The sequence below is a fragment of the Letharia lupina genome (assembly GCF_014066315.1).
Source record: "Letharia lupina isolate WasteWater1 chromosome Unknown contig_13, whole genome shotgun sequence".
Lineage (NCBI taxonomy): Eukaryota > Fungi > Ascomycota > Lecanoromycetes > Lecanorales > Parmeliaceae > Letharia > Letharia lupina.
Window position 1 is genome coordinate 1149449 of NW_023502982.1, and position 19879 is coordinate 1169327.

The window sequence follows — 19879 nt, forward strand, 5'->3', positions numbered from 1 at the left end:
GAGAACGGGGGAGAGAAGTTAGTTCAGCCTCGGTTTAGTGTGTCTTGGAAGGTAAGTACTCTGTATTATTAAAGTATTGAAAATGATACTAGTTACGAGTATACTTTATGGTCCGAGGGGTCATGAATTGATCCGCGTCATAGAGAGTCCCCGGTTATCGATTGTTATTTGTTGAGCGATGATTCGGTGGATTCCTCTGCCATTCGTGCACCATAATAAGGCAAAACGAACAACAACGGCTGCATATGTATGAACCGTATGAAATGATATGATCTACATGGATTCTTTGCGGCCCCACCGGATGAGGCAGCAGCACGACTTCACCATCATCCCTTCATATCTACATACCCTATCGACATATCCTCCGCCCATCCGGGCTAGAGGGGAGATAGAATAAGAGGAAGAAGGGAAAATAGAAAGAAAGAAAGAAAGAAAGGCGGCGGCCGTGATCCGAGTATGTCGTAGCAACGACTCAAACCACCCCACTCTCCATTGGTGCATAATACTTGACATCCCATTCCCTCGGTCTCTTACATTTTTCTCTTCTTCACAAAATCCTTCCTGCCTCTTCCTGCCTCTACTTGCCTCTGATAAGCTCTGCTTTGTCCTACCATCTCCGCATCCTCTTCCCATTGGACAGTAAAAATCATCCCACACCGACCCGCCAAACCGAGATCGAATCCTCACCGTGTCAGCCTTCACCCTACTGAAGTTGCATTCTATCACCTAAAGTACCATCTGCATACGCAGATACCCACTTGACTCCATATTCTTCCCTGGCCTATCCATCGTCAGTAGGCTCACCGAAGTCTGCCCAGGCCGGCCTCCACTGCCCTTCGCGCAATTCACCGGCCCATCACATGGAGGAAACTGAACGGTATAGATGAGTCTTCTCCAAAGACAAGGGGCCCCAAGTGCACCCGCCGCGAATATTCCACAGGATAGATCTACTCCCTCTACCACCACTGCTATCATCGCTTCCATGGATGCCGCCCCCAAGCAAAATACCAGCACTGTGGACCCACACCGTGACGCCCGTGCCATCGTCCGCCTGGTCCAATGCTCCCAATGCTCCCTCCCACTTCGAACGCCTCTCACGCTGCCATGCGGCAACTCACTGTGTCGGATCTGCCTGCCAGAACTTCACATCAGGACAGGAGTTACATACCCCATGACGGCCAACCGGCAAGAAGGCTTCACGTGCCCATTTAAAGAATGCGGGAGGGACCATTCGTTGGGTGATTGTAGTCAAGATGTTACTTTGGCCAAGGTCATGGATCGAGTGAGCATCGAGGTCGCCCATTCCAGGCCTTTGACAAGCCACACACCGACACTGCTGGACGAAAGGCCCCGTTGGAGGAACGTGGTCGATAGCTCAAAAGAGCCTAAGCATCCGGCATCAAGAATTCTCAACGGGGGACGCTTGGTCGCTACATATACGATGGCGGAGATCGGGGAACTCAAGTATGATTCCGAGGTTGCCTACCAGACAATGTCACCCACAGGAGACAGTTATGAAGATCTGGATTTTACCATGCTAGCCCACCTCAAGGAAGCTACAAAGGCCGAGCTCGATTGCCAAGTCTGCTATGCTCTAATGTTGGACCCTTTGACAACAACTTGCGGACACACATTCTGCCGGAAATGTGTGGCTCGTGTACTAGACCATTCTACCATGTGCCCAATATGCCGAAGGGATCTTCCAATGCCACCCGGTGTTCGAAATGTGCCCGGAAACAAGAGGCTGTCGGAGCTCCTTACTGGCCTTTGCCCGGACTTAGTCGCTGCCAGGGCTGAAGCTGCTGCACAGGAGGAGGTTCTTATGCTTGGGGAAGAGAACGTTCCACTTTTCATTTGCACGCTTGCGTACCCGTCAATGCCCACTTTCCTTCACATTTTCGAACCCCGGTATCGCCTCATGATCAGACGCGCTATCGAAAATGGGGATGGCAAATTTGGAATGCTGATGTACAATCGGAGGGCCGCTCCACAAGGCAACTTGGGCTCTGTTCAATTCCTGCAGTTTGGAACTCTGGTCCACATCAATAGCATCGAAATTATGCCAGATGGCCGAAGTCTGATTGAAACCCGAGGGATTTCCAGGTTTCGGGTCAAGGACTGGGACATGCTCGACGGTTACATTGTGGGCAACATCGAGCGTCTCGACGATATCTCACTGGCAGAAGAAGAGCAGGTGGAAGTGACTGAAACCACCAACCCCGTTCCAGCACAACACGACCTGATAAGCCAGATCGACCACATGTCGACCCAGGAGCTGCTGAAAATCGGCACTGACTTCATCACGAGGATGCGGGCTGCGTCTGCTCCTTGGCTTCACGAGGGTGTCCTTGCATCCTACGGTCCTCCACCAGATGATCCTGCCCTTTTCCCCTACTGGTTCGCCAGTATCATACCGATCGGGGAGGAAGAGAAATACAGATTAATACCTACGACAAGCGTGAGGGAGAGGTTGAAGGTTACAGCACGTTGGGTGCGGCGTATAGAAGCTCAAAGATGGTAAGAAAATCCTCGGTCTCCACTTGCCTCCCACCCTTGTCGCTCGTGTTCGACCAGGGTTTGCTCACTCTATGACCAAGTTCAACATCAAGGGATGACACCGAGTCATCGGACTCTGACGATGAAGGAGGCGTCTCTGCCTCGGACGACGATTCTGTTACGCAGACGACTGATGACGTCCAAGTATAAGTACTAACGCATATGCCTTCAAACAGGGCCTCTAGTACATCATGTACTGTCTTATGACTATTTGCAAGCATTGCATTGGCATTCATGGCATATCACTTCGCACCATATTCACAGCGATCGTGAAGATAGAAAACAACCAACCTTATGTGATCATTGGTAGCATCTTCAAAGCGCATGGCGTTTGGGAATTGGGGATAGATCGAGAGAACAGAGCGTGGGAAGGGTTGGGAAAGGCATGCCCTCAGCAATGAAACAGTGCACACGGCGTCTATCGTGAGCGGCAATGCCAGCTTTTTGCCACATAGCGAAGCAAAGCATATGTCTCCTTGCATAGCGGGGACTGGGGGTGGGAGGCGACAGCTTTGTAGATATCTCGATACACAGCTTCAAAAAGGCAGAGAGATAGATTTTACCACATCAACGACGGGCTTAGCCGTGCCATGTGAAGGAAGGCAACGTTCAATTGCGTTCGCTTCAGAATTATCCGGGCAATCATCGTTATAGCTACAAACAAATGAATTAGGAGCGCTGCCAAAAAACATGGCAGCTGTAGGGATGATGTACCGTGAATCCTGACAGTACCAGCACGTAGGATATAGCTCATTTCCTGTCAAACACTTTTGTTTGAACTGCTCTTTACATCGATTGACCTGGGGAATTTGTTTTTGGCTTGGTAACTATTCATGGACGATGAAAAATAATTTACGGAAAGACTACCCATCTCCCTACCATGTATCTTAAGTAGAGTGACTATCTTACTGCTCTACCTAGCTCACTCTCTCCATGATAGCTTTACATTGCCGTGCAAAGTCGCAATCGAATACCATGGCCCACGGGTGATGGCTCGCCCGTTTCCCTCACCCTCTAGACTCCGCAACAGAATATTCCACCTCGCCCTCCTCGACGATCCGTCTGCCCACGAGCAAACCTTGACTTCTCTCTCCTTCTCACGGACCGCCATCTCTACCACAAAACCCGCGCGATACCGCTTCTCCTGATTCAGTCGGTGCGAAATACGTCCCTCGACAGCCATCCCTCGGATTCCTCCAATCCTTACGGGTTGCCGCCTTGAAGAAGTTGAAGATTTACTACCTCCATCCTGCCGACTTCGGCTCGTTCATCGACTTAGGGTAGGAAAGGGATTTGTATTTTGAGAGGAAGGGTAGAAATCCAGCATTCTGGCAATCTGTATCAAAGACTGGATCACACGCTCCGCCTCCAGCCCCTGAGCCCTTGGCGATGCCTCTCTTCTCCCACGGACGTCCACTGCAAAATGCCAAGATCTACTCGCTGGCGCCGCGCGCTGTGCAATCTGGAAGGCTGAAAACAGTCGATTGTGATTTTTCGCGATTGAGACCTCGCGGACGAGATTGATATGATTTCCGGGCCTCAGCGGAGGGATGGCGCTGAGGCCCGTTTGGATGAGCAAGAGCAAGACCGATTCCCCATATGGGCTAAGAATTTGGATCTAGTCTTGATGAGAATATCACGGCTTTCCGCACATCCGAACTACATTTCCATGCAGATCCAGAGTGGAAGAGGAAGGATTTGAAGACGCTTTTGGAAGAGATTGAGAGCGTACTGGGTGATACTGGGGCGGTGAGCCCCGCAAAATGGTTTGGGGTGGGCGGTGAGGACGAGGAGAATGGCAGTGAAATTGCATGACCCGCATATCATGTTGGTGAGAAGCTGGGAGAGTCAGGAGCAAGGGCAAGTTCTTGCGCGAGGTGCAGCTGTGAAGCTATTGTCTACTATCACTGTGCCTACGTGAAGCTCACATACGCGTACTGACATGTCTAGTATCACGATCCCAGCCAACGAATTTCCCGCCAACGCATCTCTGTTCCCTTGTGCCCCGAGAATCCACTTTCTGCTGACCAACTCCATCCAAAATGGGGTCTATGTGGATCTAGGGAATCCTGATAGTCTCGGGAAAATGCTTTACTAAGCCCCCCATATTTTTCGAACGCAAGGAGGAATGTCCGAAATGACAGCAACTGGAATAGGCTATTTATTAATTTCCGATCTCGAAAGCTTCGCCAGAAGTTTGTCGGTTCGACCAATGCCATTATTGCCACTCGAATGCATAGCCTAGGAACGACAGACCTGTACACCTGTCGGGAAAATCCCAAGTCATCAGAACAAGACCTAGACGCTTGTCTGCACCAGGCGAAAGACCATGTTCGACCTCGAGACGATCAGGGAGGGCCAACGCGCGTTCAAAACTCGCTCGCACGTTCAAAGCAGCGTAAGCCATGTAGCAGCATATGAAATATATGCCTTGTGCTCGTGTGTGACAACATATCCTCTATGCTCTGGTGCGACAATCATTGCATGAATGTCGTAACGAGATTTCCGTTGAACACCATCTATGAACGGCAGTCATCCAATATTCCTGTACCGAAGTTCCAAAGAATTGAAGTTTCTTACAGCCTGTTCGCAGCATACGGGCCCGATGGCTCGTCCTGACGCCTTGAATCTTCCGGACCCCGCGGGTAACACTCCCTGAAAGACCACTGCGATGGCCACCATGAGCGCTAAGATGCCAATGGTATCGGCTTCGTTTCGGATTCTCAACATCGTGCCCGCGAGGCGTAGTGTCAGAGAAAGTGTGAAAGTCCAAACGGAGAGCGGTTACAAGCCGTCAGACTTCTGATCAACATAAAAAATCAACGAGGAATGATTGCGCCATTCAATGTCTTCCCTGAAAAATTTCAGTCATGAACGACAACCTCCTCAGATGTTGAACGCAGAAAGAAATCGAATGCCGATAGTAGCAGCTGCGATGGCGAAGTTCAGAGGGGTTCAACCGTTTCTCCGTCCAAGCCGGTGAGGTGCGGAGAACCGAGCGTTCTTCTGCGCGTCGACGAGAGCTCGCAGGAGAGAGACATGAGGCCGAGTCTTGGCCGAGGGGGGGCCGTTCTGACAGAGTCGAAAATCTTGTTCGCGGACCTCGGGCGACTCGAATCCACCGTCCTTTGTATGTGAGTCTCGTCTGCAAGTGATCCATGGTTCTGTTCTGGCACTTTTCAGGAGTTTCAACTCTCGCCAAGGCTTTGTGATTTCCAGCAGCAGACAGTCAAACCTACGGACGGTATGCTTATACCGGTATAAAGCAGTATTGACATGATAGACCATGGTATGCAGTTCGATAGCGGCTTTGGTATATGTACAGCGGCCACGAATCCAAGCAGCCGTTACGATGCCTAATACCTTTCTGCCCGTTCGTCATTCCGTCCCTTCTGAAATTTCCACGCCCACCCCCTATCCACACTTTCCCTATCCATCGTCTCCCTATCCTTCTTCTCCCATCCCTGCACCCTCCTTCTCGGTTCCCATTCCCTCTTCCATCCGCCCCTCCCAGGCCCGAGAATCCCATCACTGACCTCCTCTGCCGGCCTTCGAGCCACAGCCTCATTCCTTTCACCCTCAAAGCCGTCATTCTCACCCTCCCCATCCAAATTTGGGTGGTCATCACTCCTCCTTCCACTTCTGCTTCTCTTGGGAGATAAAACCTTCCCGCCCGTACCCTCATCCTCCCCCTTTTTAACTTCATGACTTTTCCCCTCCGCCACACGGCGATGGTGCGTTCTCGTAACGTATGCCGCCAGCATATGCCTCCGCTCTCTGCACCTCTTCTTCTCTTTACCATCAATCTCCTCATTACCAAGATCGAGCACTACATCAATCGCACTAATCAGTCCCCTCACTAGCTCTAAGATATCCTCTTCGTTCTGCTTCCGGGGCCCAGCGGGCTCATAAGCTATTAGACTGCGTAGATTCCTCACTCCAAGCTCGCAGCCACGAATAGCGCTCATGATAACGCGCCAATCTCGAGGCTTCTGGAGGAGCGCAACTTGAAGGTACATGCCCAGAGCCTTAGCGTCCGGATAAGATAGGGTCTCCGTCATTATCTTGACCAGCTTTTCCGCATGAAATATCGAGTTTCTATTCTTATTATCCCTGACGCAACAACTCAGAGCGATTCTGAATGTCTTCGTCTCCACACCTGCCTTGCCTGTCAAATCGCCAGATGTCAACTCGTCGACAAGCTCAACGGCGAGCTTTGCGGATCGTCGGAGACGGAGTAGACGTAGATACGTGTGATAATTTTCGCTATCGGGAATGATGCTGTTGTAGCTATCAGGTGAGGTGAGGAGGCCCCAGTAGTTCTGCGCAGCACGGGCATATTTGAGGCGAATACATGCGTCTACTACAAGGGAGAGGGTGTTGCGGCCGGGACGTACGGCTGACTGAGTTGCCCCAGCGGCTTTGGGAAGAGGAGCTAATGGATCGCTGGGCAATTCGGGGAAGTCGTCTTCCTCTCTTGATGACGACAGCACAGCCTCGAGCTCCACGTTGGCTGGTGAACGGGGTAGGAGCTCCAGGTCGTCATTAGGTCCAGAGGCTTCTCCAGCTCTTCCGAGAGCTGGATCGGCTAGCCTGGCTACTTGTCGTGGTAAACCCATTGTCTGCTCGAGTAGCGAAAGGATGTCGTCAAGATCTTGAGGCTCACCGCCAAGCGACAACAATCTTCCCATGGCACAGACGAGTTTCTCATCCAGGTATAGATCTCCGCTCATCCAGCGTTGTCTGACATCCACCCAGATCCTTCGTCCTTGGTGAACTGCTAGCGCTCTTATTTTGTTTCTTCCCGTACCTTCCCCCCTGGAAGTTGCTTTTTGCCCATTGGTCTCTTCAACTGCCTTACTCTGTATACCGTTCAATATGGTTGTGAAAGTGAGGTTGTTGGGAGCACCACTGCCACGAGTAGGTAACTCGGCCGCAATGCCTAGGAGGGCATCAACGTCGTGTGCCAGAGCACAGACTTTCAGGACCGCGTTGGTATGAATGATCGACGGCCTGACAGGGCTGTTCTCGGCGAACATGGACTGGTATATTGAGAGAGCACGGGAACAGATCTGCGGATTTGGAGGACACCAGGAGAAGCCGCGGAAGAGTATAGTGAAGGTATAGGCATCAGGCAGCTGCGCACGCTTCTTCATCTTCGGCACGCGTCAGGCTTCAAAACACGGAAATGGTGGACAAGAGAAGAGCTTACCTCATTATACAGCTTGACAGCGTTGGGAACCCTCGCTTTACTCATCTCATAGTCAATGAGATGATTCCAGCTAACGGTAGACACCACATCTCTGCTGGCCAGTCTGACAATGTCCAGTGCTTTCTCGAATTGGTCTTCTCGCAGCAATTTGACCGTGTGGTCTGCCAGCTTCACAGGATCCTTCAGCCAGCGTACTTCGAGTGCCAGTTTTGACTTTTTATCTTGTTCGAATTTGGCATCACTGATATGAGTTCGATCATGAGGAAAAGGTGCCGGCTCGCTGCCTGGCACATGTCGAGTCAAGTAAGCCTCTGTAGCGTAGCCTCGTCGAAGCCATATTGAACATCGAGTTGCTTGACTGGCCAGGAGATGAGGAGGGGATGATGTCAATATGAGCTGGGTACTGCAGAGGCGGGAGAAGACGGTGCGTATACAGGTTCGTATACAAGCGCTGCAATGGAGCATTGAAGAGGATTACCAAGACTCAGGAGGTCCTGCAGATGTGGGTTTGAGTTGGTTGGTTGGTTGGTTGGGGAGGGTAATTTTTTTCGTCTCGAATGGAGCTATTGACAGATGAGGAAAGGGCAAGCAGACGAAGGCAAAACTTCACTACTGGTGCTATGGTAAGGTAAGGTAAGGTAAGATAAGGTACCTGAACCTCGCTCAGCCTTCAGCCGTCAGCCTCTTCAGCCTCTTGAGCCTTCAAACCTTTAGCCGTTAAAGCTGCAAGTACACCGTAGTGGTTCCCGAGTAGTTGGTAAGCTTGTAGGCATATTGTCTAGGAGATGCTCTAGACGGCCTCTAACGTAGACCTCCCTTTAGTTCCCATGGTTGCGCGAGCTGCTTTGACGCGCACGGCGTACACGTACATAAGTAAGGTAACTAGGTAAGGTAAGGTAGGTAGGTAGGCTCATGGCATTGGCATGGGCATGGCATGGCTAAAGCTTCCGTCGATGTATCTCGCATTACTACCTTACTATTACTATTACTACCGCCACTACCACCACCACCACCACTACTTTATAAGGCTGAGAAGTATCATCGTTACCACTTCCTCGGGTCTTCAATTCAGAACTTGCCCAAACTACTGGATTAGCAGTGGCTTTGCCTCGATTGAACCATCGCCCTTGGAGCATAGTCACCTCTCTGTAGGGCAGAGGTGGATTACTGAACACCCAAAAGTATATAAAACACTCCAGTCCCCTTGTTTTGCTCACCGCACTGATCTCGAAAAACCAAAAAACTCCAAGAATCTGGACGGCAAATTCAGATGCATGATAGCAAGTAGCAACATTAAACATTCAATCTGCTAGTGGCCTCGCTGCTACCATTCTACATACAGTAGCATGCCGTGAAAATTGGAATCGCTTCAAGCCGCCGTCAACGAAAGCATCGCCGCCCAGTCGCGTGCATTTGGTCTGCATCCCATCTATCGGCGCTCTCCGGGAAACAACGAGCGACTCGGGAAAAGATAAGAGCCTCCACCTTCCGTGTATGTGCATGCGTGCTGAGGAAACAAGATTAATTCATCTGGCTGGTCCACCCTGATTCCATCGGCCTCGGGAGCTTGCATTCCTGCATGCTTGCCGCCGATGAGAAAAACGCACAGCAGAAATCGTACCAGCAAGGAAATGAAAGAACAGTCGTCATCTCGTGCTGCGCAACTCGACTCATGAAGAAGACAACACCATCACAGCCACCCTGCCCAATGCATGATGACTCCGTAAGCTATGACTGCAGATAGCCGCCACCCATCAGGTATTCCTCTCCTCCACTCCCACCTATATGCTTTTGACCAGACGCTTCCGATATCGTACGCGAATTATCGAGGAAAAGGATAACTTTGAGCATAGCAAGCCAATCCCCATAGGAGCATAGTGATGGAGGGTATTAATTTCTGCGCTGCATGTCAGCATCGACTTCCTGCCCTTGTTGATCAAGGTTCTTCGTACATTTGTTGCCCTTGGCCGTAGGGCGAGTGCGGGTACTGTTGGTAGACCTGGCCGTTCCCCTGAGCCTGGTACATTTGGTCAACTCCACTTGGGTAACCGCCGGATGGAACTTGACCACTGGCTGGCGCGTATCCAATCGGAGGTAGCTGAGGCCGGCCTGGTCCAGGTGGGTAGTTCTGCCCTCCTGGAGGTTGGTTGGGGTCGGCCGATGGTTCACTGCCTCCGTTTGCAGCGCGCGCTCTCTCTTCTTCAACCTTGCGCTGATTGTCTTCTTCCTTTTTACGTTGCTTCCACTCCTTTCGGATTTCTTTGAATTCTATAGTAGTGTGTTAGTAGACGCTAAGCTCATGCTAGTTAAGCGGAACCACAGAAATTCGATGAAAAAGCATAAGGCTACATGCAACGTAGTATAAGGCTTAGGTTGTGTAACTTGACTAGTAAATCCAGAACCAAATCATGGGGAATTTTCGCGATCTAACCAGAAACGCGACTTTGCGACAATCAAAACAAAAAATCACGTAGACTAACCTTCCGGTGTACGCTTTTGGCCATGCGACTGCATCGTAACATGCGCGTTCAAGTGGTTCAGTGTACCGTATGCCTTCTCGCATCCTTGCCACCCACATTTGTACATGCGTTCAATCTCTTCGTAGCGGCGACGAGGGCGCTTGTGTTGTTGAGCACCTGGAATTGGAACAAAAGAGTAGACCTGAGAAAGCGGGTGAGGATTCTGTTCCAAGGTCTAAGTCAAAAGGACGGTGTAAGAGGAATGCGCACTACTCACCTGACCCGAACGTGGTCCGGCACTGGATGGGGTTCCTTGGGCTGAAGCGCCTGTCCCAGGCGAGCTGTATGGTCCCCCAGGCATTCCATGTGGATGGCCAGCGTATTGCTGCGGCCAGTGTTGAGGGTATCCAGGCGGTGGGTGACCTTGGTAATGACTCATGTCGTGGGGCGCGTATGGCGAATACGGTGGGTAGGTAGGACTTGATGCAGCAATGTTTGGATCTACAGGTACATCCGCGTTAGACTTAATGTGTGGAGGATGATGATGGTCATTCGAGTTTCCATCTTGCAAGGACATGGACGGACTTGTTGCTTGAGCCATACTTCCTGTATTGGCGTGACTGAGCTGTTGTTGAGCGTAGTGTTGACGCGCGACGTATTCTGGATTCAACTTTGCTGGACGCGCCGAAGATGGATTCACAGAATACTCAGACGTTGATGGCTGAGAAGGTGGATAGGTCGAGGGTCGCCCTTCTTGTTGCGGTGGGTACTGCGCGGTAGATGCTGAATCTGGGGCAGTGTCTTAGGATCGGGTTCTCGGTGGCCAAAGCTCAAAGCGGACGTGTGGGCAAACCTGACTGCGAGTATTGGTCGGATGCACCTCTGTCCATCAACTGCGACTGTCGCCAACGATGCATCAGCCTGAGTGCTGAGTGAAAACAAGGTCACCGCCTGTGGAGAAGCGAATCGACTTACAGAATCGCAATAGTGGAACGCCGGTGAGCTTGTTGTGAATAGCCTCCAACTAGAAGTAGTCGGTGTCTTGGTGAGATGTCAAAAATCAAGACAGGACACTAAGACCACGCGACGACGGTGTGGTGTTGAAGTACGGAGCCAAGCCTGGAGTAAGAAAGTGTCGAGCTTTGTCGGACGGCACGAAGGTTTCCGCTCAAACCTCGTGCTCGGCTCAGATTGAACGGGGCCTCGCTGTTGCAAGGGATATGGCGTAAATGAACGACCGTGTAGCTTCAGAACTAATTTTAGAGGCCTTGGCTAGTGAGGCGGTTATTGATAGCGTTGAGGCCAAGTACGGGAGTTATCAAGAGCCCCAGATTTCACAAGCCGTAGTCTTCACACTTGTACAAAGTGAAGTGGTTTAGAGTGGTACGGGGATTCCAAGTACTGGTGTGTGAAGGAAGCGAGACTGGCGAGGAAGTGTTGACCGTGGTGAAGCAGGCAAGTGCTATGCTATGGCCGCCACGCGAGTTGTTAAGCTAAGGGGGGGTTTTATTCGTGGGGCAAATTATGAGGTTGGCGCTTTCTTGCCGACTTTGACTTTCGATTTGGTGGTACTCGTGAATCGAGGCCTTTGAGGTGAAGGCTCGAATCTGGAAGATAGTAGTACTAGGTCGGCGATCGGCAGGATCGTCACCGTGTACCGAATGGTGCAAACAGTTCGCTCAGCACTTGAGGGTAAGGCGCACTTGACTTTACCGCAGAGAGGCAGGATACTCCGGCTACTCCGCTGACTTTTCACTTTCTCACACTTTTCAGACTTGCTCAAGTGCGTGATTTCCCCGCAAATTATCAATTGACAACGACCTTGAAGGTGTTCGATACGAGTTGGATGGGAGCTGGCCGGCGGGCAGAATGGGAGAGAAATCTGTCACGCCAACGACACCTGTATTCCGATTAGAGAGGAGGTAGTGAAGCGTTATAATATGTGGCTTCTTACGAGGTTTCAACCCCAGCGTTGCAGTGTTTCGGATTGTGGATGGATAGTAGGTCGCGATCGTGCTTTCCTTTCTGATGATTGATGATGATGATTGATGATGATGATGATGATGATGTGCGCGTTTTGACTTTGTCTTGCTGAGGACGCGTTTTTGCTTTGCTCTGCCTCTTTCAAACTCACACTCAACGGGATCTTTCCCTTGTCTGTAAACAAGAGATCAAATCTGGTGATGCTCGATTTGGTATAGGCTGGACGACTGCAGTGGCAGACGCTACTGATGAGGCTATCAGGTAAGCTAGCGTGGATGGTTGGTGTTGTTAGGTTGGGATGAGAATTTTTAGTCGAAGGTCGAAATTACGGTCGCACGCTAAGGCCACTTAGGTCGATCTCAAATTTCGACGTGTGAAATTTGTCTCGGGAAGGGGAAGGGGGAAGGGAAGGGGGGGGGGTTATCCCTGCCAAGACAACCCGGCCACTCTTCGGCGTCTTACCGAGTTTTTGTTGTGAACAGGTGGCTAAGATAATGGAGGAATTGAATTGATGGGATGATGAAGGCAAAGGCAAATGCAAAGGCAAAGGGCAAAGGGTTTCAGCATGTGTGGTGGTGTGTAAATAATGAATAATGTGTGAATTGTGTGTGTAGTATCGAGGCTAAATGAGAATCCAACTACGAAGAGATGCGGCTAGAGTCTTAGGAAGTATGCAAGGCTTTATAGCGACAACCGCTCGCTCCAGGTGGGATCACGGCCAGTCATAGGGGGGTTATGCTTGGTGAATGGTGATTGACGAAATACTCGTCTGACTAATACTTTGTGGGACTGGCGCGTAATGAGGTCGAGGGATGAGTTGTCAGTGGGCGAAGGTGAAAGTGGCGTTATTCATTTGAGGGATGGCTAGCAAATGGGGTGACAGCGCATCCTCTTCCACCTTCTCTTTCAGGCCCGCAACTCCGATGCATTCTGTGCACCTTTTTCATTGGGGAAGTGTGAAAGAGGCGGTGGGCAATAACACTCATTTCATTTATGGCCAACTGCATAATGATGATTGGGACAAAGTGAAAGAATGGCAAGGCAGAGGAAAGGCTCAGGAAAGCACCGAAAGTATAAAAAACAAAAAGAAAAAAAACAGAAAAAAGAAAAGAAAGAAAAAAAACAAAAACAAAATAATGGCAAAGGCGGGGCAGGAAATCCTGTGGTCTGCTTCGGCTCTCGATGCCGTCTGTTGGAAAGCGCTTCAGAGGACAAGTTATGATTGGTCTGCTCCAGCGCATAGACTAGCAATTCTGACCGATGGTCGACAAATCATGGCCATACTCAGCGTCTGGACTGCAGGATCATTATTGTTCAAGATGCCTTTTCATGCAACCCAGGAGGACTTGTCACTGTAAGCCCACCATTCACGCGGCAGCCTCATCGGCTGGCTATCTGGTCTTCCCAGCCTACGGAACTAAGGGCTGAAGATCTTTGGCCGCAACGGCCGAATTTAGACAAGGGTAATTGCAGGCTTCTATCTGCCTTCCGAAGGAGGGGAGACCTCGTGCTCGACGCATGCTGCAATGCAACATCATCATTTGCTCTTCCACATGTGGGGCGGGGCGTCTTAATCCACGCCACCGTCAAGGGCAGAGAGATCGGGAAGCCTTGGCGAGGTCGGATCTGGAAGCCGTTGAACGTGGGGTCTTGGTCGGAAGTAACCGTATCTGAAGGAAAAAACAATATATTGGAAAGTATATCAAGGCACATGACGACGACGAGATTAGAAGCGGCAACGAGAAAGCTTTTACGGCCATAACAGAGAGATGCGAAGGATCATGGAAGAAGTGTCGTGGGATTTGGATTTTATATCGCCATTTGTAGCACGTTGTCGACTGCGGCAGCTACAATACTAGCGGAACCCAGCATTTCGGATGACCGTTTTCCTGGGGTTCTCCTAAGGCACACGACCGAGTCACCGACCATCTAAGATCCTTGGCCTCGAAGAGTAAAGCTTGAGGCTATGCATGGACGCTATATCTGAGCCTCTTCTTGAATTGTTACCGGCGTGTTCTACTTCAACGCAAAAGGTTCCTACAACATCGACAAAATAATACACACATCCTTTTCTGGGACGGCAAATAATTTCGGCCTGCTGAACATGAGAGGGTCGAGGGGTCCTTGATTGCTTTACGTAATTGATAAGGAAGCGGAGATACAAGACTGTGTGCATCCTTGCCATTTTGCGAAGCCTGGGCAATTCCCGCCGAACAGTGAGTGGTTGGATCAAAACGCCTGCATGAAACCACACAAGACTGAATTCAAACCGTCATCGACTCCTGCATATGAAGAGCAGCGAGGCTTTTCGCAATAACTTTTAGATCTAGGCTTACGTGTCTCGCGTATCATATCTGTAGCAGGAAGTTCCATTGATTATCTGATGCTACGGCCATTGGGGGCCGAGCCTTGTCTGAAAGAGGATGGAAGATGCGATGTCGAATACGAACAACGATAAATGTTATCGTCGCCAATAGGTGGAGGCTGGAGAACATTCCAAGCATTGGTCCTTTGTTAGGCAAGGAGACAGGGGCGCAGGAGCCCAGGCTGTCACAAGGTCCGTTCCTTCTGGCAGCTTGGATCGCTGATATAACGACAATGACCTGAAAGACGTTGAACCGTGGGTGGCATTCGAGTTCGCTAACACGCCGCCGAAAGGACTGGACCTACAGAGAGGGAGTGTTTGGCAAGCAACGCAGCCTAAGCCGACCTGTCGACGGGCATAAGCATCAGGGTTTTGAAAAGAAAAGCTGAGGAAAAGCTGGAGAAAAGCGACGAATGCAAAACTGTACTAGGACGGTGGATTTTGGTGCGCGTCCGCTTACCTTAGGCTATGTTGAACACCGCACTACCTTAGCTCGTCAAATCCACAGGAAGAAAAGTACAAAAGCCGGCACCTCGATCAAGGCCAAGTTGCAATAGCATAGACGATCTAAAAACTGTTCACTACACCTGATGATCAATCTACTAAACCATGTTGTCGTTTTCTAAGTTAGGGATGTCTATGATAGCACTCTATGATGTTGGCTTTTGAGTCTGCAATGACTCACATCACCACTACCGCCATAAAGCTTTGAGCTTTCATTTTGTGCAATTCTCCTCCAACTAATCCACGGACGCCTGCCTTAGCTGCTGTAGTGATGCCGGAAAATACAAATGAAATCTAATGAGGAGATGCCAGTCGAACGCCAGTCGGAGGAGGAACGGGCATGAGTCACCCTGAGGTGACGATTTGAAAGGTTGAAGTACTGTAAGTCGGTCTGAGTTGATGATAGTCGGCAAGCACCAGAAATTCGGTGAGATGTGTTATGACAAAGAAGCACCTGCCGGAGCCGTCGTCGATAAGTGAGGCAATTACCAGCGTCGACCTCCACCCATAGGTGCAGCGTTCGAGCTCGTGAAACCTCCACGTCCACCTCCGCGACCTCCACCACGACCATAACGACCACCCCCTCCGCCACCACCGTAGCGAGCCATCTCGTGGAGACGAGGATCAATTTGCTGCTTGGATTCTGTGAGAACAGCTACTAGATCGCGTGCCTAGTCGAACCTATCAGTACAATTTAGGATGCGGGGCAGGAACATTGAGCGCGCACCTGCTTGGAGTCTGTAACATATTGGTCAGCATTTGCTGCCTTTGAGATAAAGCAGGAGATACATACTCTCAGTTGTGAATAATGTAATGGCAGTACCCTTCGATCCAGCGCGACCAGTACGCCCAATACGGTGAACGTAATCTTCCGAGTTGTTGGGGTAGTCGTAGTTGAAGACATGAGTAATGTTCTTGACATCTTCAATGGGGTTAGCATTCAACAAAAGTCATGACGAAAAATGATGTCAATGTTAGTCGTGAGGCAGTATGCATCTGCAAGACTCTCTGCATAGCTCTCTGCATGGAGACAACATCTCATAACAACCTGGTCCAAAGCGTGGCAAGTATCATGGTCCTGGATAATCCTGGGGAATGCAGCTTGAACAAGTCAAGAAAAATCCAATCCGCCTCGGTACCCTGATGGTACATAACGAGACGGAATGAAAGATGTAGCAAGCCACACTGCAACGGATATCCAAGAGCTTCTGGCTGGATAGCCAAAAGAAATCATGATGAGCCTGGACCAGAAAGTAGCAGCTGCAGCGCGTACGTCTGCAGAGAGCAAAGCTTCACAGAAACAGAGCCACACGACGTCAATTGAGGAAATGGGAAAGGAAGGGGGAGGTGCAGATCGGCGGTCAATCATACCAATACCACGTGAAGCCACATCAGTGGCAACCATGATGGGGCTCTTCCCCGTCTTGAACTCATTCAGGACCCAGTCGCGCTCGTTCTGCTGCTTGTCGCCGTGGATTGCTAGACCAACGTCAGCTATGGATAGGCTGGAAGGGCGAGCTCGATCAACTTACACAGCGCTGGCCATCCGTCTTGTCGCAGAAACCTAGTTATCTCGTCTGCTACACGCTTAGTACCTGTAAAAAGCAGGATCTTGGAATCTCGGTCTTCCATGATACGCTCAAGATGCTTGGTCATCTTGTCACGTTTGTCGAATTCAGAAACAATTTCAACGATTTGGGTGATACGATGATTAGCTGAAAGATCCATGGATCCAATATTGACCTGAATGTAATCTTGGAGGTAGTCCGAGGCCAGTTGACGGACGTCCTTAGGCCATGTTGCAGACCACATGCATGTCTGACGGTCCGGACGAATCTGGCCGATGATTTTCCGGATCTGTGGCTCGAAACCCATGTCTAACATGCGGTCAGCTTCATCCAGGACAAGATAAGTGACACGACGAAGATTAGTCTTTCCAGATTCCAGCATGTCGATAAGACGACCGGGTGTAGCTATGCAGACTTCGACGCCTTTGGCGAGGTCCCGAATTTGGCCACCTTTGGGGACACCGCCATAGACACAGGTGTTGCGGATACGGGAGGATTTGCCGAATTTGGTCATCTCCTGTTGGATCTGCACAGCTAGCTCACGGGTAGGTGCCAAAACCAGTACGATGGGTCCATCACCGGGAGCGAGGAGAGGCTGAGCATTGATGTGAACTATTCCAGGCAGGCAGTATGTCAGAGTCTTCCCTGATCCAGTCTCTGCGATTCCAACCACATCACGTCCAGAGAGCGCCATAGGCCAGCCTTGAGACTGGATGGCTGTGGGTGCAGCAAAACCTTGAGCTTTTACCTCATCCATGACATATTTGGGGAAACCAGCCTCGTCGAAAGTGTGGACAGGTCGGGGTACATTGTTGCCTTGGATAGTGATCTCCTTGAGCTTGCGGAAGTCTGCGACTTCGCGTTCAGAGCGAGCAGAAACCTCGGAATCCTCCTTGTAAAAAGACTTTTCGAACTTTGGCATTGTGGATAGATCTATGCCTTTGTCAGACATAGTGCTACCGAAACAGGTAGTAATCATACCGAATGACTGAATCTTCAGATTGGCGCCTAGATTCGACATCTTGTCGCCACCTGCACCTCCAAAGCTTGCTCCTCCTCCTCCGTAGCCTCCTCCTCCGCTGTAACCGTTGGTCGATCCACCGTAACCGCCTCCGTTTGAGAAGCCGTTTGAGTAGCCGTTGCTGCCACCTCCAGAGTAACCGTTGGTTCCACTGTACCTCGAAATCATGTCAGTGAATGTCAACACCTAGCCACGATGACGCGGGACAGTAAGTGATGAGGAAAGGAACAGCAAGTGCCGAGAGAGAGTGCAACGACATGTCATGCAGGGACAACTTAGACTGCAACTTCTAGACCTTGGATAATCATACCCGCTGGAATAGGCTGTAGAATAGTCTCGACCTCCTGAAGTTCCACCAGAATTGTGGCCTGGGTAGTCATCGTACCCATTTGAGTATCCTCCCCCTCCTCCACCACCACCACGGCTACCGCCATAGCCACCACCGTACGACATGTTGTCGGTTGTTTATTGATCCAGATACGCCAGTCTCGTGTCTGTAAGAGAACAGGGATAGAAAGAGAGAATACCGAAACCAGGATAGGGGATTTGTTGATGGTGAGGGTGAGGACGAGATGTGGTGACAAGGATGAAAATTTCGTTACCGATGAAGTTGAAGCCAGGGCACGATTCAAAATTCTTTAGCGCCCTTCTGTTACCTAAGCAATCTCACTAAGGTACCTTAGGTACCTTACTTCGTGCCAAGACAAAGAATCATCTACTCGAGTACGTGTGACGAAATAAATTGTCAGTTTGGGCAGGCTGCAGGTAAGAGACTTGAGAGACGTGTTCCACGTTCACAATCCATTGTTGTTGTAAATAAAAGCTAGCTTGTTTGACTAGTCATCGAAAGCTGCATGCGCTGTCAAAGATCTATGTGCGAAGCAAAATGTCATCTCTCTACGGCTAGTCTAGGAGTTGCGTCTGGGGTCCTTTCCTTTCCCAAGATAGTAGAAAGCTCCTTGGCCATTCTCTACCTAAGAACAACCTCTGTGTCCACGGTCATGTAGCATTTACCCCCAAGCATTGCCCGACCTAAGGAAGTTCCAAACTTTCAGCATCTCTCCATACCTGTATGAGGAGGGGCGCCGGACGTCACGAACTAATACTCCACCACTCCGTAAACCACTTTCCCACAGGCACTTCCCTCCTTTACTGTCCATGTGAATACATGATCAGCCTCAGCTCCTCCAGGAAAGCCTCGATGATGCTTCGATTCTTGGAGTAAACTTTCTCTTGTGTCTATCTGGAATCTAGCGTGATGCACCTCCAGCACCATTTCTAAATTCTTCAAGTATTTGGAGTGTCTTAGGTTGAGGCCCAACTCGTTTGTCAAGGCTTTATATCGAAACTTGTTCCACAGCCACAGCTGCTTGTAGCGGCTGGATTGCCCACTATCTTGAATTGGCTTCCAATCAGCTCCATAGTGAAGTCAACCTGACTCCCCTTCAGCAGCTCCAGACTTGGCTCGTCCATAACCACCTTTGCCCCCGAAAAATCGCTCGACTCGAATATTGTATCATCTTCGGGAGATATTGCAGATGTGTTGGTAAGAGACATAAGATATTGAAAGCCGTGGCACCCGCCGGACTCGACTGTGACTCGTAAAGCAAGATTAGGATTGGAGTCCTTGGACATGATTTCTTTAAGACGCTGGAACCGTTATTAGTAATTGTAGTGTGATGGGGTAACGAATAATGAAATGAACATACGTTTGCAGCACGTGCCGTGATATCTATGAGCATTTCATTACCGTATTCATCTTTTCGAGGATTTGCAGTGACTACTGCTGCTTTGGCAGCGGTCGAAGCGGAGAACATGCGCCGCTGTAATGGATGGCCCGGGCTCGCTGGGGCGGATTGAAGGAGAGGTCTGCGACGATGTGATATGGTGGAAGCATGATGCTTTTTCGTGACAGAAGATGGTAGGAGGAAATCGGGTATGGATGCGTAAGAATGTTGACTGGCTGATGAATGTCGTTGAGTATTTGCGTTAGATGTGCTTGCTGTTCTAGCAAATGCAAGCTCGTGCTTTGCTACCCAAACAAGCGGCCGCAAGAGCGTTCGAATTTCCATTATTGTAGGTGCAGCAGCAGAAGATTATGCTGAAAAGAAATGTTTGGGTCAACGTAGGGACGTATTGATTATTGGCCACTGCGGGGCTAGCGATTCTGCCGACGCCAGCGGAGGTAACAAGCCAAACAAAAAGTACGGC

The 19879-nt window shown here is 50.2% G+C and overlaps 5 protein-coding genes across 5 annotated transcripts; 1 reads left to right on the forward strand and 4 right to left on the reverse strand.

Moving 5' to 3' along the window:
- Positions 1-982: 982 nt before the first annotated feature.
- On the forward strand, positions 983-3840 carry HO133_001756 (uncharacterized protein; the record flags this gene model as incomplete). Its single annotated transcript, XM_037292684.1, has 3 exons — positions 983-2517; positions 2598-2700; positions 3736-3840. The coding sequence occupies 3 exons, from the start codon at positions 983-985 to the stop codon at positions 3838-3840; spliced, it is 1743 nt and encodes a 580-aa protein (XP_037151223.1).
- Positions 3841-5912: 2072 nt separating this feature from the next.
- HO133_001757 (uncharacterized protein) lies at positions 5913-8541 on the reverse strand (the record flags this gene model as incomplete). The annotated part of the gene is made up of 3 exons (XM_037292685.1): positions 5913-7712; positions 7769-8171; positions 8504-8541. The coding sequence occupies 3 exons, from the start codon at positions 8539-8541 to the stop codon at positions 5913-5915; spliced, it is 2241 nt and encodes a 746-aa protein (XP_037151224.1).
- A 1163-nt stretch (positions 8542-9704) lies between these two features.
- On the reverse strand, positions 9705-10828 carry HO133_001758 (uncharacterized protein; the record flags this gene model as incomplete). The annotated part of the gene is made up of 3 exons (XM_037292686.1): positions 9705-10036; positions 10249-10450; positions 10505-10828. 3 exons carry the CDS (start codon positions 10826-10828, stop codon positions 9705-9707), a joined length of 858 nt encoding a protein of 285 aa, XP_037151225.1.
- Positions 10829-15564: 4736 nt separating this feature from the next.
- HO133_001759 (uncharacterized protein) lies at positions 15565-18121 on the reverse strand (the record flags this gene model as incomplete). Its single annotated transcript, XM_037292687.1, has 7 exons — positions 15565-15750; positions 15807-15817; positions 15873-16001; positions 16451-16558; positions 16612-17580; positions 17629-17819; positions 17979-18121. 7 exons carry the CDS (start codon positions 18119-18121, stop codon positions 15565-15567), a joined length of 1737 nt encoding a protein of 578 aa, XP_037151226.1.
- An 876-nt stretch (positions 18122-18997) lies between these two features.
- HO133_001760 (uncharacterized protein) lies at positions 18998-19740 on the reverse strand (the record flags this gene model as incomplete). The annotated part of the gene is made up of 2 exons (XM_037292688.1): positions 18998-19318; positions 19378-19740. 2 exons carry the CDS (start codon positions 19738-19740, stop codon positions 18998-19000), a joined length of 684 nt encoding a protein of 227 aa, XP_037151227.1.
- Positions 19741-19879: the final 139 nt, after the last annotated feature.